Source organism: Mesitornis unicolor, unplaced genomic scaffold (assembly GCF_000695765.1).
Source record: "Mesitornis unicolor isolate BGI_N332 unplaced genomic scaffold, ASM69576v1 scaffold11753, whole genome shotgun sequence".
NCBI lineage: Eukaryota > Metazoa > Chordata > Aves > Mesitornithiformes > Mesitornithidae > Mesitornis > Mesitornis unicolor.
This window is the reverse complement of record NW_010174019.1, coordinates 1-16,759: the sequence shown is the minus strand read 5'-3', so window position 1 is coordinate 16,759 and position 16,759 is coordinate 1. Positions and strand designations below refer to the sequence as shown.

The following is a 16,759-nucleotide window of genomic DNA, read 5'->3' as shown; positions in this document are numbered from 1 at the left end:
TCTTTCCAAGTCCCTTCCAACTCCTAACATTATGTTATTCTGTGATTATAATGAAAAATGCACTTCTTTGGATACCACATACATTTTAAAAAGCACAACTGGTCAGCACTTTCATACTAAGTCATTATCGTGAAGCTACAGGTTGGCCCCCAAGCGGTGCATCAAGCTGCTCTTCTGTAAAGTTCTGATACTCAGCTCTGCGAAAGACAACTGCTTTTGTTTTGCAGACGAGCAACATCAGAGAAATGGAGATTGCTTAGGCTTTTTCTGAACCATTTGAGAGCAGTTAATGTGTATATTTACATTTACAAAATCCAGCTCATAAAACACGCCTGTATAAAATAAGCGAGATAGACATTATTACTGGATCACAACCACCACAATAAAGAAGGCTAAAGACAAACTGCCCAGCATTACTCAGAACTCCTTGGCCAGTAACTGCATGATTTAAGGAAGTTAAGATACCAAGTTCAACCAAATGGCCATTCCTTCTTTCTAATCATTAGTAATAAAAAGGTAATAGTTGAGGTTTCAGCAAATTCATACTCTACTCACCTGGAGAATTTGGATTGGTTCCTGAATAGCTCCACAAAGAGTAATTTGAGTAGGAAAGAGGAAGCTGCACACCCAAGTATTTCAAATCAATGCTCATTGTTGGGTCCACAGAATTCAACTTCAGTCCCACTACAAGAGGCAAGTATCAGTAAATGTCTCAGAGCAGACAGATGTTAGGAAAAAGAAAGTCAATACATTTACTATAAAAATAAACCATTAAGTTATACACAGGCTTTTCCAGCATTCACTCACTACTTTAACAGACCTGAAAAAGAGCATTAGTGCCTGTAACTGTTACTTATACTGGATTTGCAGCAGGTATAAATTAAGACTACTTTAGGGAACGGGAAATCAAGAAAAAACATACAATTACTTTCAAAAGTTTTCTTGATTGCTACTGAAGTTTCCAAAGAAATTTACTAACCAAAGTGTCAGTGTTGTAATAATCCTCAAATTAAGTTTGTTTCTTTTTTGAAAAGGTTCGCTCTGATTACACCCTTAAAGGCTACAGTTACTGCATGAACACAACTCGACCATCTGACATTTCATCTCACTACGTGAATTATCGGTCCCTGTACTGGTCAGTGGCACTTACACATCCCCTTCTCTACTGACAGCTCCTCTTGTGCAAGAGCCTATACCACACACCCTCAGTCTGAACCAGCAATAAGACACAAGAGCAAACCACATTTTAGTTCTGAATAGGGGGGGGTGACTATGTTTGGAAATTAAAATATTGATAAAGCTGTATTCACACAGCACTCTCTGGACTAGTGCATCAAATGATCCAGATCTCAGTGAGTTTTTTCCCAGCCCTGGTGCTTTGCAATAAAACACTATTATTTTCTTTTGAAGCAGAGGGGAAAATGGCTATAAAAAAAGTAAACAATCCATGTTGTTGATGCCATCACAAATGCTTAACAACTTACGACGTCTTCCTTCATCAACTCCCACCAAATAATGAAATTAAAAGACCTGACTTGGTCACAAAAGCTATCTTTATCCATGGCAAAACAAACACAGATAAACAGAAGTGCTGAGAAATAAAGAAGCTATTAAATTTGACTTAGTACCTTTTTCAGAAAATACTGTTACACTGAATTCAAGAAATGACTTATCAATCAAATTCGTCTCAGTCTGGAGCTGAGAACATCTATTTTGGTTTTTAGCTACAGAAGTCTACAAGCGTTAATCCTGTTGCAAACAAGTCTGAAATCCATATGTTAAATATGTGAGTTCTGAAACTGAAAATGCATGACTTGATGGGGCTCAGGACACAAAGCAGTATTTGCACATACAGCAGTAACCTTATGCTGGTGGTACACGCTTATGTTCATAAGCAGCAACACAGTGACCTGATTGCTGGCAGCCTGAAAACAACTGACATGGAACAAATCTCAGACACGGTTGTTTAAAGGGATACCATTATCAAAGGACAGTCTAGCGAGATGACTTTTCAAATCTACAGAGGGGAAAACAAGCAGCAAGTCAATCTAGCATTTTGTATAAAAATATGTCAACCACCAAAAGTCAAGATGCCATCCATTTATTTTCAAACTCAATTTAAATTAAATGGAAAGAGTACAGTTTCTTTTTCTTGTCACCTCATTTGAATTATTCTGTCCTCTTCAGAAACAAGCCTAGCTTTGTTTAACGCTCAAACTAAAATAAGAACATCACCCATACACAAAATCGATTACTTCAACTTAGGATCATGAAGTCAAAAAACACTCAGACAGAAAACAAGAGGATGACTCCAACGAGTGCAACATGGAATGAACACAGGCAGCCTAAAGAGAGCAGATGGTAACAGGAAGTATTATGTCAGTATGTGACAGATGAACTATCACTTCTATTATTTTTTTATGATCTCCAGAATATTGCTACATTTCAGTTGCTGTAATCAAATAGCAGCAAAAGAAGAACCTTAAGAACTTTTTCCTCTCCATCAGATGCAGGGGCTAATTCTGAAACATGATGCTTGAAAGCAGTGTCTTTGATTGTCAGGAATATGAAAAGGGATTCAAATTAGCTCAGATAGAGTAGAAAACCCATAGCATTGCAGTACTCCATCAGAAGCTTTCCTTTTAACATACTTAAGTTGAGAATTCCCTTCTTTGTGAAGCACCTTCTTCCTGCAGTCCTGGTGCCTCTTCAGAGCCAGAGAGTGTCAATCACCATTTACTTAACTTCACAAATAAACAACAATCGTGGGGTGCAGGTACAGCTCCAATACATCATCAGTGAACCTCAAAAAGAAACTCATCAACTACATAGTTCAAAACCAAAAGCAGAGTTAGCATCAAAATTGCTGTATGTCCATTTCCCATACTGCAGGAAAGCCAGCAAGCTTCTACAAAATGGCTCAAAGCACACTGAGAAATAGGCACTTCACATCTTCCAGACAAAAAGGAGTCATGTCCCTTTGCCTGTTCTGTAGATCACACAGAGCTATTAGTCATGATTTATGGCCAAGAAATTTTGGAGAACAGGTATCAAAACTAAGAAGGCTAAAGAGGCTGCATCAAACTCCATGATGCTACTTATCATTATGTCTGGGAAAAGATATAGCCCTTAAGTTTGGCCTAGAGGCACTCCCCAGCCACCTTCCTAGGCCTTACTGATGATACTGTGGAGACAGAGAAAAAAAAAAACACCACAAAAACACCACACAAAAAGCACAACAATCCCTCTCTCTATTAACATCATCGTGTTCCTTCCCTGATCTCAAGTCTGCAATGGAAGGCAATAGATCTGTAACCTTCTGAAAGGCAAAGGTAACCTGAACAAAGATCAATTCCAATTCACATGCAGCAGCTGATGTCTAACAAAAAGTGTGTGTGTTGCAATTCACTTCTCAGCCTGATCAAATTAGATCTGAATCTATCTGTAGTAATGCTCTTGCTACAAAGAGCCTTCATGTAACTTCCCTCTAAAAATCAGACAGGTGAGTCATTCTCTTCATTGCTGAATTACAGTTTCACCATTTAACAGGCACAGCAGATTTCCATCCAACACTGGAAATAACAGTCACAAGCATTCAAGAAAGTCAGAACTCTTCAGATCATCTTCTTCTTAGCCTGAGGCTTGACTTTCCTTTTCCATTTATAGTAACCCTGAACTGCTCAACACCTTTCACAAAGTACCACACACTTCACCACCACTCATTTAGAAGCTGGAGAAAAAGCATGTGGGTTTTACACATTCCCAGTTGCAGGATTAACTCAAGAGTAAACCAGCCCTTGCTAGCGTTGTGGATGCCAACACACCGTAATTTTATTGTACTTTGCTTGGGTAAAGAAAACATTTAGGAGGCCCACAATATAGTCCTAAAAAGCCTTAACAGTGCTGTAACATTTGCTTAATGCTGTACCTAGCATTGCCAGCAGCTGACCACAAAAGGGATTTTAGCACTTTTTTTTTTAATATGACAACACACGCAGACCTATGAGGGCAGGTTGGCCAGTGAGGTAATTAGAAAATAGGGCTGCCTATTTCTGCAGTCACTGGAGGGGAAACTGCATTTTGAGATCCAAGATACGCTGTCAACACTGATGCTACAGCACTGAGGTACAACCTGGCTGGGAACGGGTTATCTTGTTATATTCCCACCACAAGCAGGACAGCTCTAACAGATCCCTACTATCCTTCTTATGACCCTTTTGCAAAGGTGGAAGACAGGGGTGTCAGCTCAACACTAGCAAGATGAAAAGGCAGCCCATTAAATGGCTGCAAAAAATGACAGGCTAGTTCTCATCATACCCCATGCATAAACCATTTAAGATAATCCACGGTTCTTCACAGTAGAAGCTCTGTGAAGACCCAAAATAACTATTATCAGAGTCAAGATCAGCATTGGGAGCCACAAACCCGGCAGCATTCCAGCTACGTTTGAAAAATTCAAGGCCAGAACCTCCAGAGCACGAGGCACATCACTTCCATTTGCACCAATTTCTTCACCTCTGCTCTGATGCTTACATTAATGCCATCAGTCTCAGGACTACTGCTGCTGAAGACTTCAACATCAACAGCAGAGGGAACATTAAGTTCTGCTATGTTGGTCTTTGACTTTCTTCCATCTGACCTCAGGATAATATTGTATGTAAGCGAAAGATCACAAGCTAGAAGTACCTTGCTTGAACCTCTTGAGCAGCTAGTGAACCTGGATCTACAGTGACTCAAATAAACAGACTCAAGCACAGCAAATGCAGTTTCAGTTCAGTGTTTCTGGATCTCCAGCTCCTATACTACCAGAAAATGACTGTTTCCTATGGAGGAGTAAAATCATCTCCATCTGCTCTCTCTGAGGATTGGCTCATTACAAAACAGGCACAGCCTGAAGTCTGAAGGCTCAGTATCTTCTGCAAGAGGCAAATGACATGCAGCCTCCTGCTCTACTGTTGGAGATGTAGGATTCATCTTCTGCCACCTCCATCTTTTCTATTTTGCAACATGAACACGTGAAAATTAAAATATCATTGCTGGATGGCTGAAACTACTTTTAAAGCCTCTAAGAAAAAAAACTGGGTCAGACACCATAGATTTTCTCTCACTGCCACAAGTGGCAAGATGGAACCTGATACTTTCACACAAATTTCCCTTCATACACTCATATTGTATATCCACAACTGTGCAATTTCCTGTGTTTGGAAAAAAAAAAACAACAAAAACAACAAACCAACCAACATCAGATCCCAGCTGTACTGGCCATTCATAGTATTATCATCCAGTAGGAAATCTTCAACTCAGTAGGATTAAGTGTAGTATATCCACAACTGTGCAATTTCCTGTGTTTGAAAAAAAACCCACAAAAACAACAAACAAACCAACATCAGATCCCAGCTGTACTGGGCATTCATAGTATTATCATCCAGTAGGAAATCATCAACTCAGTACAATTAAGTGTAATATACAACCAGATGCAACAATATTCAAGGCCATGTTGAATGGGGCTTTCAGCAAACTGGTCTAATAGAAAGTGTCCCTGCCCATGGGAGGGGGGTTGGCCTAGATGATTTCTAAGGCCTCTTCCAACTCAAACCATTCAATGATTTTATGATAATATGTACACTGCCCGCTTACCTTCCTGAAGGCTGGGATGTATCACTTGCTTATGCCTCAAGGTCTTCAGCTCTTCCATCAATTCCTTTTCCAGTACTTGTATTCTTGCTTGACAATCTACTCAAAAAAAAAGAAGAAAGCAAGAACACTAAACCACTCTCCAACATCTTTGAGTGGTCATGGAGAACAAGGGAGATGCCTGAGGACTGGAGGAAAGCCAGTGTCACTCCGGTTTTCAAAAAGGGGCAAGGAGGAGGACCCAGGAAACTACAGGCTGTTCAACCTCACCTCCATCCCTGAAAAGGTGACAGATCAGCTCATTCTGGATGTCATCTCTTAGCATGTGGAAGAAAAGGAGGTTATAAGGAGTGGTCAACATGGGTTCACCAGAGGGAAATCATGCTTGACCAATCTGATAGCTGCCTATGATGGCATGACTGGCTGAGTACACAACAGGAGAGCAGTGGATGTTTAGCATGTCACCAAGTCTTTTGACACTGTCTCCCATAACAACTTCATAGGTAAGCTTAGGAACTGTGGGTCAGACAGCAGACAGTGAGGTGGATTGAGAACTCGGAGGGTTGTGATCAGCAGCACAGTTTAGTTGGAGACCTGTGGCTGGCGGTGTTCCACAGGGGTCACTACTGGGTCCAGTCTTGTTCAATAATTAATACATGACCTGGATGAAGGGAGTGTACCCTCAGCAAGTTTGCTGATGATACAAAGCTGGGATGAGTGGCTGATACACCAGAAAGCTGTGCTGCCATTCAGCGTGACCTGCACAGGTTGGAGAGTTGGAAGTTGGAGACAAGAACCTAATGAAGTTCAATGAAGGCAAGTGTAGAGTACATCTGGGGATTAATCACCCCATGCACTGGTACAGGTTAGGGGTGATCTGCTGGAAAAGCAGCTCTGCAGAGAAGGACCTGGGAGTCCTGGTGGATGACAAGTTAACCATGAGCCAGCAATGTGCCCTTCTGGCCAAGGCGGCCAATGGCATCCTGGGGTGCATTAAGAAGAGTGTGGTCAGCCGGTCAAGAGATGTTATCCTCCCTCTCTACTCTGCCCTGGTGAGACCACATCGGGAGTGCTGTGTTGAGTTCTGGACCACTCACTTCAAGAAAGACAAGGAACTACTGGAGAGACCCCAGTGTAGAGCCACTAAGATGATGGGGGAACTGGAGTATCTCCCATATGAGGAAAGGCTAAAAGAGCTGGGTCAGTTTAGCCTGGAGAAGAGGAGATTGAGGGACCTTATCAATGGGACCTTATCAATGCTTTTAAGTATCTGAAGGGTGGGTGACAAGAGGACGGAGCTAGACTCTTTTCAGTGGCGCTCAGCAACAGGACATGGGGCACAAACTGGAACAAAGGAAGTTTAGACTGAACATGATGGAAAACTCCTTTACTGAGAGGGTGTCAGAGCACAGGAAGAGGATGCCCAGAGAGGCTGTGGAGTCTCCTTCCCTGGTGATACTCAAAACCCACCTGGATGCTATCCTGTGCAACCTGCTCTAGGTGATCCTGCTCTAGCAGGGGTGTTTGACTAGATGAACTTCAGAGGTCCTTTCCAACCCCCACCATTCTGTGAAAATATTTACTGTGCAAAAAATTTACTGAAATTATTTATCTTCCAATGTGTCTTTACAAATTCCCTTATTGTACGGAATAGCCACTTAAAAATAGCATAAAAATGTACCTGGATCATTTGTAGTCAACAAGGGAGCCTGAAGATTCTGTGACTCCTCTCCTCCAGGTCTATCAACAGTGTGAATGTCAAGCGCTTCCTACACACATAAAGAGCCTTGAATAAAGATACCTTAAAACACTGACCTAGATGCAAACTAGGCCACATCAAAATAATAACTGAAATATTCAAAACATCAGACTATTTAACAAACAAGTATACATTCTTCCACACAGAACTCTAGATCCCACTATTCCTCCCTAAGCTGCTAAGTAAGAAAATGTTATGATTAACGGATGGACAAGGTAACAGGTGACAAAGCTCAGAATTCAGTTTAAGAGGAAATATACCTCCAGCTAGTAAGTACAAAGGGCTTAAAAATGAGACATTAGAAAAGGTTTTCAATTTTACTTAAAACAGTTAGGTTTTTACCTTTGATGCAAAGGACACAAAGAGGACTCCATCAACATCTTCAAGGTCTGGCTTAACATCTGGAAGGATACTCCCAGGCCCAAGAGAGGTGTTCTTGCTTATTACAGTTTTCCCTATACCTTTGGGCGGTCGACCAGCCTTGGAAATTTTCAGTTTCCGTGGCCTTCCTCTTTTAGTTGTAACTGATGATAGGGTGTTTTGATTGCTACCAGAACCTTTCAGGGATATAGGATTCTTCAGTATGCCAGGCCTTTTTCTTCCACAGATCTCTTTAGCTGAAAAGTGACAACTTACTGAGCCCCTGAGACTAAAATTAGGTGATTTAGACAGACCCCACTGGGCCTCTCTGATTGAAGAGTATCTCTGTGATATTTTACTCCCAGGAGATTGTTTTTTCACAACTAAGTCCTCAGTCACAGTGGCTGTGTCTGAGAAAGAGCCTTTGTGATTTTCAAGACACACAGGCATGGAGTCCAGTATTGCACTCAAAGGGGATTTATCCCTCTTGCAAGAGGAGAGCATGGTCTGTGGCAGCTCAGAAATCTTCACTGTGCTCTTTGTGACTGCACAAGGTTCCAAATAGACTACAGGCATCTTCCCACTATCCAGTTTTAACATTTTTGCTTTGGCAACACCTGAAGGACTGCTTAGTATACGCTTCCTGGACTTGAATTCTCCATCAATTCCATCTGCTTCACTGCGTCTCACAAGGTGTTTTTGTAGGATGGGATCATCATCATCAGTGTTGGAATACTCATCAGTTTCTTCATCTGTGTCCTCCTGTTTAACAGTTACTCCTTGTGTGCTAATACTTGACGCGTAGTCATAGTCATCCACTGGCTCCTCTTTAACGACTACATTAAAGTGCCCATTTGGGTCCAATGGGGATGCCACACGGGAACTGCTTTCGTAACTGCTGGCAATGGGACTGGGTAGGAGGAAGGGGACAGAAACAAAACACAATACAAGATCTTTATCAAATGTCTTCCTTTACCTAAATTCTGTCATCTCTCATAATCCTTGGTTACGTATTACAATAAACTTCCAAACTGCTGTGAGACACAAGTCTGCTAAATAAGCTGTCATTTACAATCCTACATTTTTAGAAGTAAGCACTCAAAAAAAAAAACCTGCCATCGTTAAAAACAATACCAACTTCTTATCTGAAGGCAGCAGCACAATTTCCTTCCCTAGTAATACCAGGGTGACATTTGCACTTTCCTGTTTGAGACTCAGCATGAACACATGCTAAGCTATTATGTTTTGAACCCTCAGAAGTGGCCTTTGTTGGCTGTGTACCTCATTAAGTCACCTTACTAATGCCAATGTACTTCAAATAAGAAGCCAAATGAGTGCTTAATGCACTTCCATTTACATGATTTAACTAAAACTTCAGTTAATTCATCCCAAAGCCACAGAGAATTCCTAAATTAAAATGTTATTCTAATGTTAATACCCTATTGATATATGCTCCATCTTTCACTAAGTGAGTATTAACCTAAGCAGAATTTGACATATCACGCATTAGGTACTGAAAATCAATGGTGCAGGAAGCTCTGCTCTGGTGATAGGCTTCTTTGAGGGCCATACACATCAGTCAAAAAATTGCAGTCAGCAGTTTTGTTAAGTGCATCAGAACCTGGTTCATCATAAGAAGAAACAGCTAAGATATAAAACCAGGCAATCACATCCACAATAAACTTCAGAAAGTCAGAACCAATTGACTAAACATATCAGACTGTGTTCTGATATTCCTTTATATGTGTAAGATACTATATATAATTTTAAAGGTTAAATGATTTTCAAATTCTGTTAACCATATGTTATTAGAATTCTATTAAAAACAACATTTGTTAATGTTAGTTAATGCTAACATAACTGCACATATAATTTAATGTTAATAATGTATTATATGTATAAAGGGAAAATCCATTCCTTTGCGTATCACGCATATACGCGTACACGTGTGTATTGTATCATCATCATAAACGCCCCTCAGAGAATGACTGTGCTCCAATGAAACCCTGGCTGGGATTGAGGGAGGGGAAGATGTGGAGGAAGAGGCCGCTTCAGCCTCCTGTAGACTGAGGATGTACTTAAGGGAGAAAAACTGGGACACACAACGCTCACAACACGGATCTGGGAGTCTCCACATCATGAAGAAAGACAGCAGCGCTAAAACAGGAGCAGGCACTCAAGACACAGATTTATATTTTTACATATAGAATTCCTAAGAACAAGATGGAACCTATCTAGGAAACCTGCCACATTTCAGAAGGACACTGGCTAACCAGAATTAAGCTTGAAGCAAAAACTTGCCTTGTGTGGGAACAGTGGGCAGCAGGACAGTGGCACACCAGTGCTGTTTTGTCTACTGCCTTCTCTGGACACTAAGTTTGCTGTTAGAAACTTTCTAGCCTTCATTTAGTTAAAAATGTCAAATGTTACACAGGCTGTTGAATCTGACATTAAAAAGCCTTTCTTCTTCAGTGAGTTTACTGTGAAAGAAATTCTAAGACAATCCACTTACAGGTTATGTGCTACTTAAAATCCTGTCACATTCCAGCTAGAGGCTGATTCCGTACAGCAGATTCACCAATGAAGTGAATGCCGTTAAGATCTGAGTCATCTGCTCCTCTACCATAAAATTCTCTAAAATAAAAAGACCAAAAAAACCCCAAACCCAACCCACTGGTTTATTTGCTGTCCAGGAATAAATTTCTCATCCGAGTTCTCCTGTTTCCAGTTGGAAGCCCAGTAACACCTAGATTTCTCTAGCCATTTTCCTTTATCTACTGCAAAACACACACTCAAGCCAAGGACTACCTTTCTGGTAGGGATCTGGAGATCTGGACAGCATCCAAAACAAAGAAGTCCTGCTGTAAAAATGAGAGTTCTAGACACGTTCTTTTACTCCATATACTGCAAACCATAAGCTCAATGCTGACTAGACTGAGGTACCACCCATTCTTGATAAAGAAAAATGCCACTCATTCCACACTGACCTTGAAAGGCTGACACATTTATGAATGGATCTAATCACACGGTATGAAAACATTCTCAACAGATCTGAAGGAAAAAGGGCAACCAATGTTCTGTAAAACTCCAGCACATAAAAGGACAGTTCTGCCATCTCTTACATGAGACCAATTTTTATTTTTCCAACTACTGAATCTGATTCTTTCACACATATTACAAAAACATAAAACAAAAAGCTGGACAATGCCTGAGGGTAGTTCCAGGACTGCGGTAACATTTATTCATCAAGTGACAGATGCTTCCTAGCCCAGAATACAGAAAAAAACCTTCAATCTTCCCCTGTCTCTGCAGCTTTTAGCACATTTCAGAGATAAATGGTCTTGGAAGTGAAACCACGGAAGGCACCTAACACATTTTAGACAAAAAGAAATCAAGACAACGAGCAAAAGTTTATTTTTTTCAATGCCTGCTGACCCCACAGAGAAAAACAAAACTGTATCACTTTCAAGACAAAATAAACCTCTCAGTAATTATTTTCAGAGTTTTACTGGTTTACTTCCAATACACAACTTGATCTAAACACTTCTCCATGCTGTAACTCTTAAGAACTAAGGAAGCCCATTCTCTCTGAAATGAGTGTACTTTCAGTCTCCAAGATGTGCTTCTTGTGAATTGACATCATTTTTGGAGAATATACAAAGTCTAGGAGACACTCTTATTCCTAGTACACTCACACCAGAAACTACTGCAAAGAAAGTTCAGGGCACTCTACACTCCAAATCAACTCCAGTATTCTTAAAAATTATTACAACTAAACTCAAGGAAGTCTCAAAAAACGGAGAACTTCATAATGTGAAGTCTTTCCGCTATTCAAAATGCCAGGAGATGCTTTCTGCAAAGAAAGGAAACAACTGAGCACACCGCTGTCCTCTCTAAAACACACTGACGCAGTACTGTAATACAGCCTTTGAAATAAGCTGTATAGTTACGTCACAAATACAACTTCTCCTCCTCTAAGAAAAAGTTTCTAATCAGGTAAATATTTTCTTGGTGCACTGAGCTACATAAGGCTGCTTCTGCAACTCCAACCTTGGTGCATGTGGTACTCACAGACAGATATGAAGAAACATGGCAAGAAAGAAATCTCTTTAAAAATAAATACTTTGAACCTGAAGAAGTGATTATTATTTTTAGCATCTCTTGACACAGATTAACTATTCACTAAACCTGCTCTATTCTGTTGCTTGGATTTTGGAAACTAAGTGAAAGTGCAAAACAATAGGTTTCACCAGGCTTGCTTTACCTACACAAACACTGGATAAGAACAAAGACAAAATTACCGCAGTGTAAATTAAGGTCTGAACACTGTAACAGTGATTCCAAAGTCCCTCCCTAGGTGCAGATTCTCTTACCTCACAGCAACTGCCAACAGGCAGGCTACCTCGTACTGCTTTGCAGAGTAAGAGTTCACAGAAGCAGTTACTGACAAAACAGTGGCATGCTGCCAGTTACAACTGCCTTCTAGCAGTCCCTTCACATAGCCAACCTAAACACCCATACACACCCTCACCCATCCGCTAACGAAAACTGAAGATACAAAGACAGCATGTCACTGTGGGCAACAATCTAAAAAAATAAAAGCATTTTATCAATGACTGCAATGTACTCGGTTTAAAACTCCAAAAAATTAAATTTAACCTTCCAGAATGCTAAGAGGGTTAAGAGAAATCCCTCAACAGTTCTTCACAAACAAGTAACATAGGAAAAAATACTGAACTCTTACAGTCCCCTGACACATTACAAAGTCCACATGGACAGATGACCGTTTAAACAAAGAAAAGCTTTTACCAGTACCAAGCGTTCTGCCTTTTCAGGTCAGGCAAACTTTAGCTGTAAATCTCACTTCTGAGCATCCTATCATTTGATGTTTTACTGTTCAACCAGTATTTGTGCTAAAAAGAGAATGTTAACCCACCTTTCAGAGACTTCTTGCTTTAGCTTTGGCATCTCATCCGAAGACAGATCAGTGTGCAGGAAACTCAGGAATTCCCTTTCTGCATTAAAGGACTCTCTGTCCAGATCAACGTCTGATGGGTTCTGGCCAACAAATGAAGAATCTAAGCTTCTCTGGCGCAAATCTAATGCATCTACTTCAGCAGGGTGACCATGAATGCTAGCAGCGCTAAAACCATCACCTCCTTCCAATTCTAAGTTACTGTTTTGTTTCAAATCACGCTGAAGACGACTATTCAGCCCATCATCTCTGAATCCTTTAGCAAAAGGATTGTAATCTATTTTCAGCTGTGTAATCTGGATGTTCTGGTAGGCTGTAACTGCAAAGAACTCCGTCTGTGGAAAGGTAAATGTGTGGACATCAGGGCCATTGAGCTGAATGACTTCTGTGGCTTTGTCTGCAGGAACCAAGTGAAGCCGAGGCAGGTAACGGTGCATAGAATGCAAGATTATGTGACCCTCCTGGTCCAGGGTATTATTGGTAAGTTTGAGTTTGTAGAAAGATACCGGCTTGCCCATCCAGTACTCGCCAGTGGAAGGGGATTCTGGATGAATAAACACTCGCCCGAGAACATGCGGCTCTGCCTTCCCACTGGGCTCCCACCAACGGCCATTCCATTTGTATCGGTAATTGTCCACAGGGGATATGTCCATGACCAGGATGTACTTCTGACTGGAATCCAGACCTGTAATCCAGTATCGGCAGTACGGGAACATGCGCCTGCCCTGCTTCGACAAGATCATCTCTGTGTTGCGATGATAGAATTCATTCCACATACTATTGTTATCCAGAGTGACAGTAACACCCCCTGAGACGCAGTCAGCTGGGAGGCAGGTCTTGATTTTGGATTTCACTGGAGAAGATACGCTGCTGGCGAGAGCATAAGCATCACGATTTGCGACGAGGATTCCTTGGTCAGCCCTACCATTTCCCTGCTGCGGTTTCAAGATGACAAAAAAAGCAGGTGCTGCACCAGACACAGTCCCACCATCCCGGTTACTCAAGACAATCTGCTGTTTCTCCATGATGAGTGCTCTTACAAGCTCTTAAATCAAATGCAAACTGTACACGGTTCTGATGATCTTCTATGTGTGTTCACCATCCTGGAAAAAAAGAAAAGTCATTTAAATTTATTTCAAATACAGTTTAAGAAAGTAATCAAGTCTCATAAGAAATCCTTTTTCCAACAGTTCTCCTTATTTAAAACTTAAAAGATAATCAATACTGTAACATCAAGCACAATTCCTATATATCAAAACAAGGTTGCTTGTGCATATATGATTTAGGCCTTATAGCCACGGGGCCTAAAACAAATTTAAACTGCATTTTCATACAATGCTTTGCCATTACAGGACTCTTTGCTTTGCTTGATATTTTAAAGTGCTCTTTGTTCTGACATGGCCTCAACTCTTCAGACCATTCGCTTAACAAACAGCAACTGGTAAAATGTGCAGATGTTTTCAGAAGAGCAAACGGCACATCTTTGACACACACACAGAAGTCATTTACTCGTGCCAAAGAGAGTTCCCAGAGGTCCAAAACTTCTCAAAACTGAAAAGGTGGGAAAAGTTAAAAACATTTTCCCTAAATCTCTTTACTGAAAAAGACTACGTTTGGGTGGTTGGAATTTCTTTGGGCCCCCTAGAACTTATAAACCCCAAAAAGCTTGTAAACATCTGTTGAAGGCAAGGGACAAAGAACAGAAGGAAAGGAAGTATTCCAAATGGATAAGCTTCGGGGAGAAACAGACAAACTAACCCCCACAAAAACCCTAGCAATTAGAATTAAATGGATGAATGTGAAACACCAGGCAACCTTAGGTACCTCTACCTTCTAAACTGTGGAAATAATTTAAATTGATTAAGAAAACATTTGTAATGTTACGATTTGCCTAATGACTCTTTAGGGAACTAAAAAAAGTTACCTCTACCTGCACAAACACAATTCCACTTTTATGTGTCCACCTCATAGTTTAAGCATTATCTCAACACCAACAGATCACAACCAACCTCATTTTTCAAACAGCCTGTTCATTTCCCACTGTGAAAATGTGAAGTAAGCACTTCTCATGACTCACAAGAATGCCATTCCCACATTCAGATATTTGTATTTTGATCCTTATTATACATCACAGAATCATAAAATCATAGAATGGTTTGGATTGGAAGGCACCTTAAAGATCACTCAGTCCACCCCTGCTGCCATGGGCAGGGACACCTCCCACCAGATCAGGCTGCCCAAAGCCCTGTCCAACCTGGCCTTGAACACTTCCAGGGAGGGGGCATTCACAGCTTCCCTGGGCAACCTGGGCCAGTGTCTCACCACCCTCACAGTAAAAAATTTCTTCCTAATATCCAGTCTAAATCTACTCTCTTCCAGTTTAAAACCATTCCCCCTCGTTCTATATGGAAGACAACACTGACAAAAAGATTAATTCTTTTCTCAAATGTCTGCTTGGTGGGAACCAGAGACAAGAAAGAATCACCATCACTACGAGTCAGCTGCTTGAAAACAACTTTATTTCTTTCCAGAGAAGTTAATTCAAATTCACAAGTTTAAAGTGAACCAGGCATCCAATAAGACACATTTATTTTGTTAGGACTGGGTTACTGCAGGAGGAAATACTCCTGCAGGAGGAAATACTCCTCTGTGCAAGACAGCTGCCACATGCTGCCACCTTAAAACTCAGGAGGCAGGCAATTTATACTTTGTGGTAAGTGCTCTTGACACCTAGGAAATATGAGAGACCTACTTCCACCTTTTGAACTTTGCACTTTAAAACTTCACGTGAAAGTTAAATTGAAGGGAAAAAAACCCCAACTAATCTCCACATGTTTTGAGATCTGTGAAGTTACAAGATCTGCTCTTCAGTTTTACTTTGAGGAGGAAACACTTCCCCACAAACACACCCACAACCACCCACCCATGGCTACTTAATAGGATTTAGAACACAAAATGAATTAGCTGTTCAAAATCAGTCTTCTATTTTCTATTTTGAGAATGTTCCTCTGTTTATTCAATAGAGCACATCTGAAGTCCCAGCAACATAAAAAGCTATCCTGAAAAAAAAACCAAACTTTTTTCATGCTCATCTATAAAAACACAACAGAAATATAGATCTCTAATAAAAATCAGATACATGGAGTGGGGAGAAAGAAATAACATTTTAAGCTGTGATTTTCCAACAACTTACCCTCCCCGTATACGCACACAGCAAGTTTATATGTACACTGAACACCCACTCAAAGTGAGATCACATTGATGCTGCGCAATACATAAAAACCATATTAGTTCATGAAGGAAATACACTATCCAAGGGATCTCAGATCTGGTTTGAGATATGCAGAAAGCCTGTAACTTTAAACTCACCTGAGGCAGAACTTGCCTTAGGCAGAAATATATTCAAAAAAACTTAACCATGCATTCAGCAAAAAATTCTATGCATACAAAGAGCTACTGAGTCACAGCTTCTGCTTTCCAACATTTAAAGTTCTTATATTGCCCTGCTGTAGTTATTTCTATCACAAGCAAAGCTCACAGTATCAAGTCAGCGTACGACGTGTGCGGTTACAACGTGATTACGTGCAATTACAGTAGCCAAAAGCTACATCATTTCAGGACTAAGACGGTCTATTAATAACAATTTCACACACTTAATTACACTTGGGTCATGCACACTGGCCTATTTCAGCACAGCACGGAGTTTCTAACTCAGTATTTTCAAGAAAAATCTACGTATTTGTGGAAGTTGAAGTTCTAATCAGCTTCACATATTTCACTTCTCTACCTAAACGCAGACCCCATATTCGAAAGGGAACATCTCTTTAGACAGCAGTGGCCAAAAAAATACTTGAAGCTGCTTGGAAAAAAAACAACAAAACTACCAAAAAAATAAACCCCAAAATAAACCCCAACCGCACACAGCGCTCGCAGCAAGGCGCTCCGCACGGGTTTCCGTCGGGCACTGGGAGCCGATGACGACACCGCGCTGCCCGCGTGAGAAAAAACCGTCACGCAGCGCAGGGGAGCTG

The 16,759-nt window shown here is 40.8% G+C and overlaps 1 protein-coding gene across 1 annotated transcript; it reads right to left on the bottom strand.

Moving 5' to 3' along the window:
* Nucleotides 1–7,735: 7,735 nt before the first annotated feature.
* Nucleotides 7,736–13,828, bottom strand: LOC104535990 (MAX gene-associated protein-like; the record flags this gene model as incomplete). Its single annotated transcript, XM_010180909.1, has 2 exons — nt 12,690–13,828; nt 7,736–8,663 (listed from the first exon to the last, which is right to left on the bottom strand). Coding segments are annotated over exons 1-2 (1,992 nt in total), but the record flags the coding sequence as incomplete, so codon positions are not given.
* Between the last annotated feature and the right edge of the window lie 2,931 nt (nt 13,829–16,759).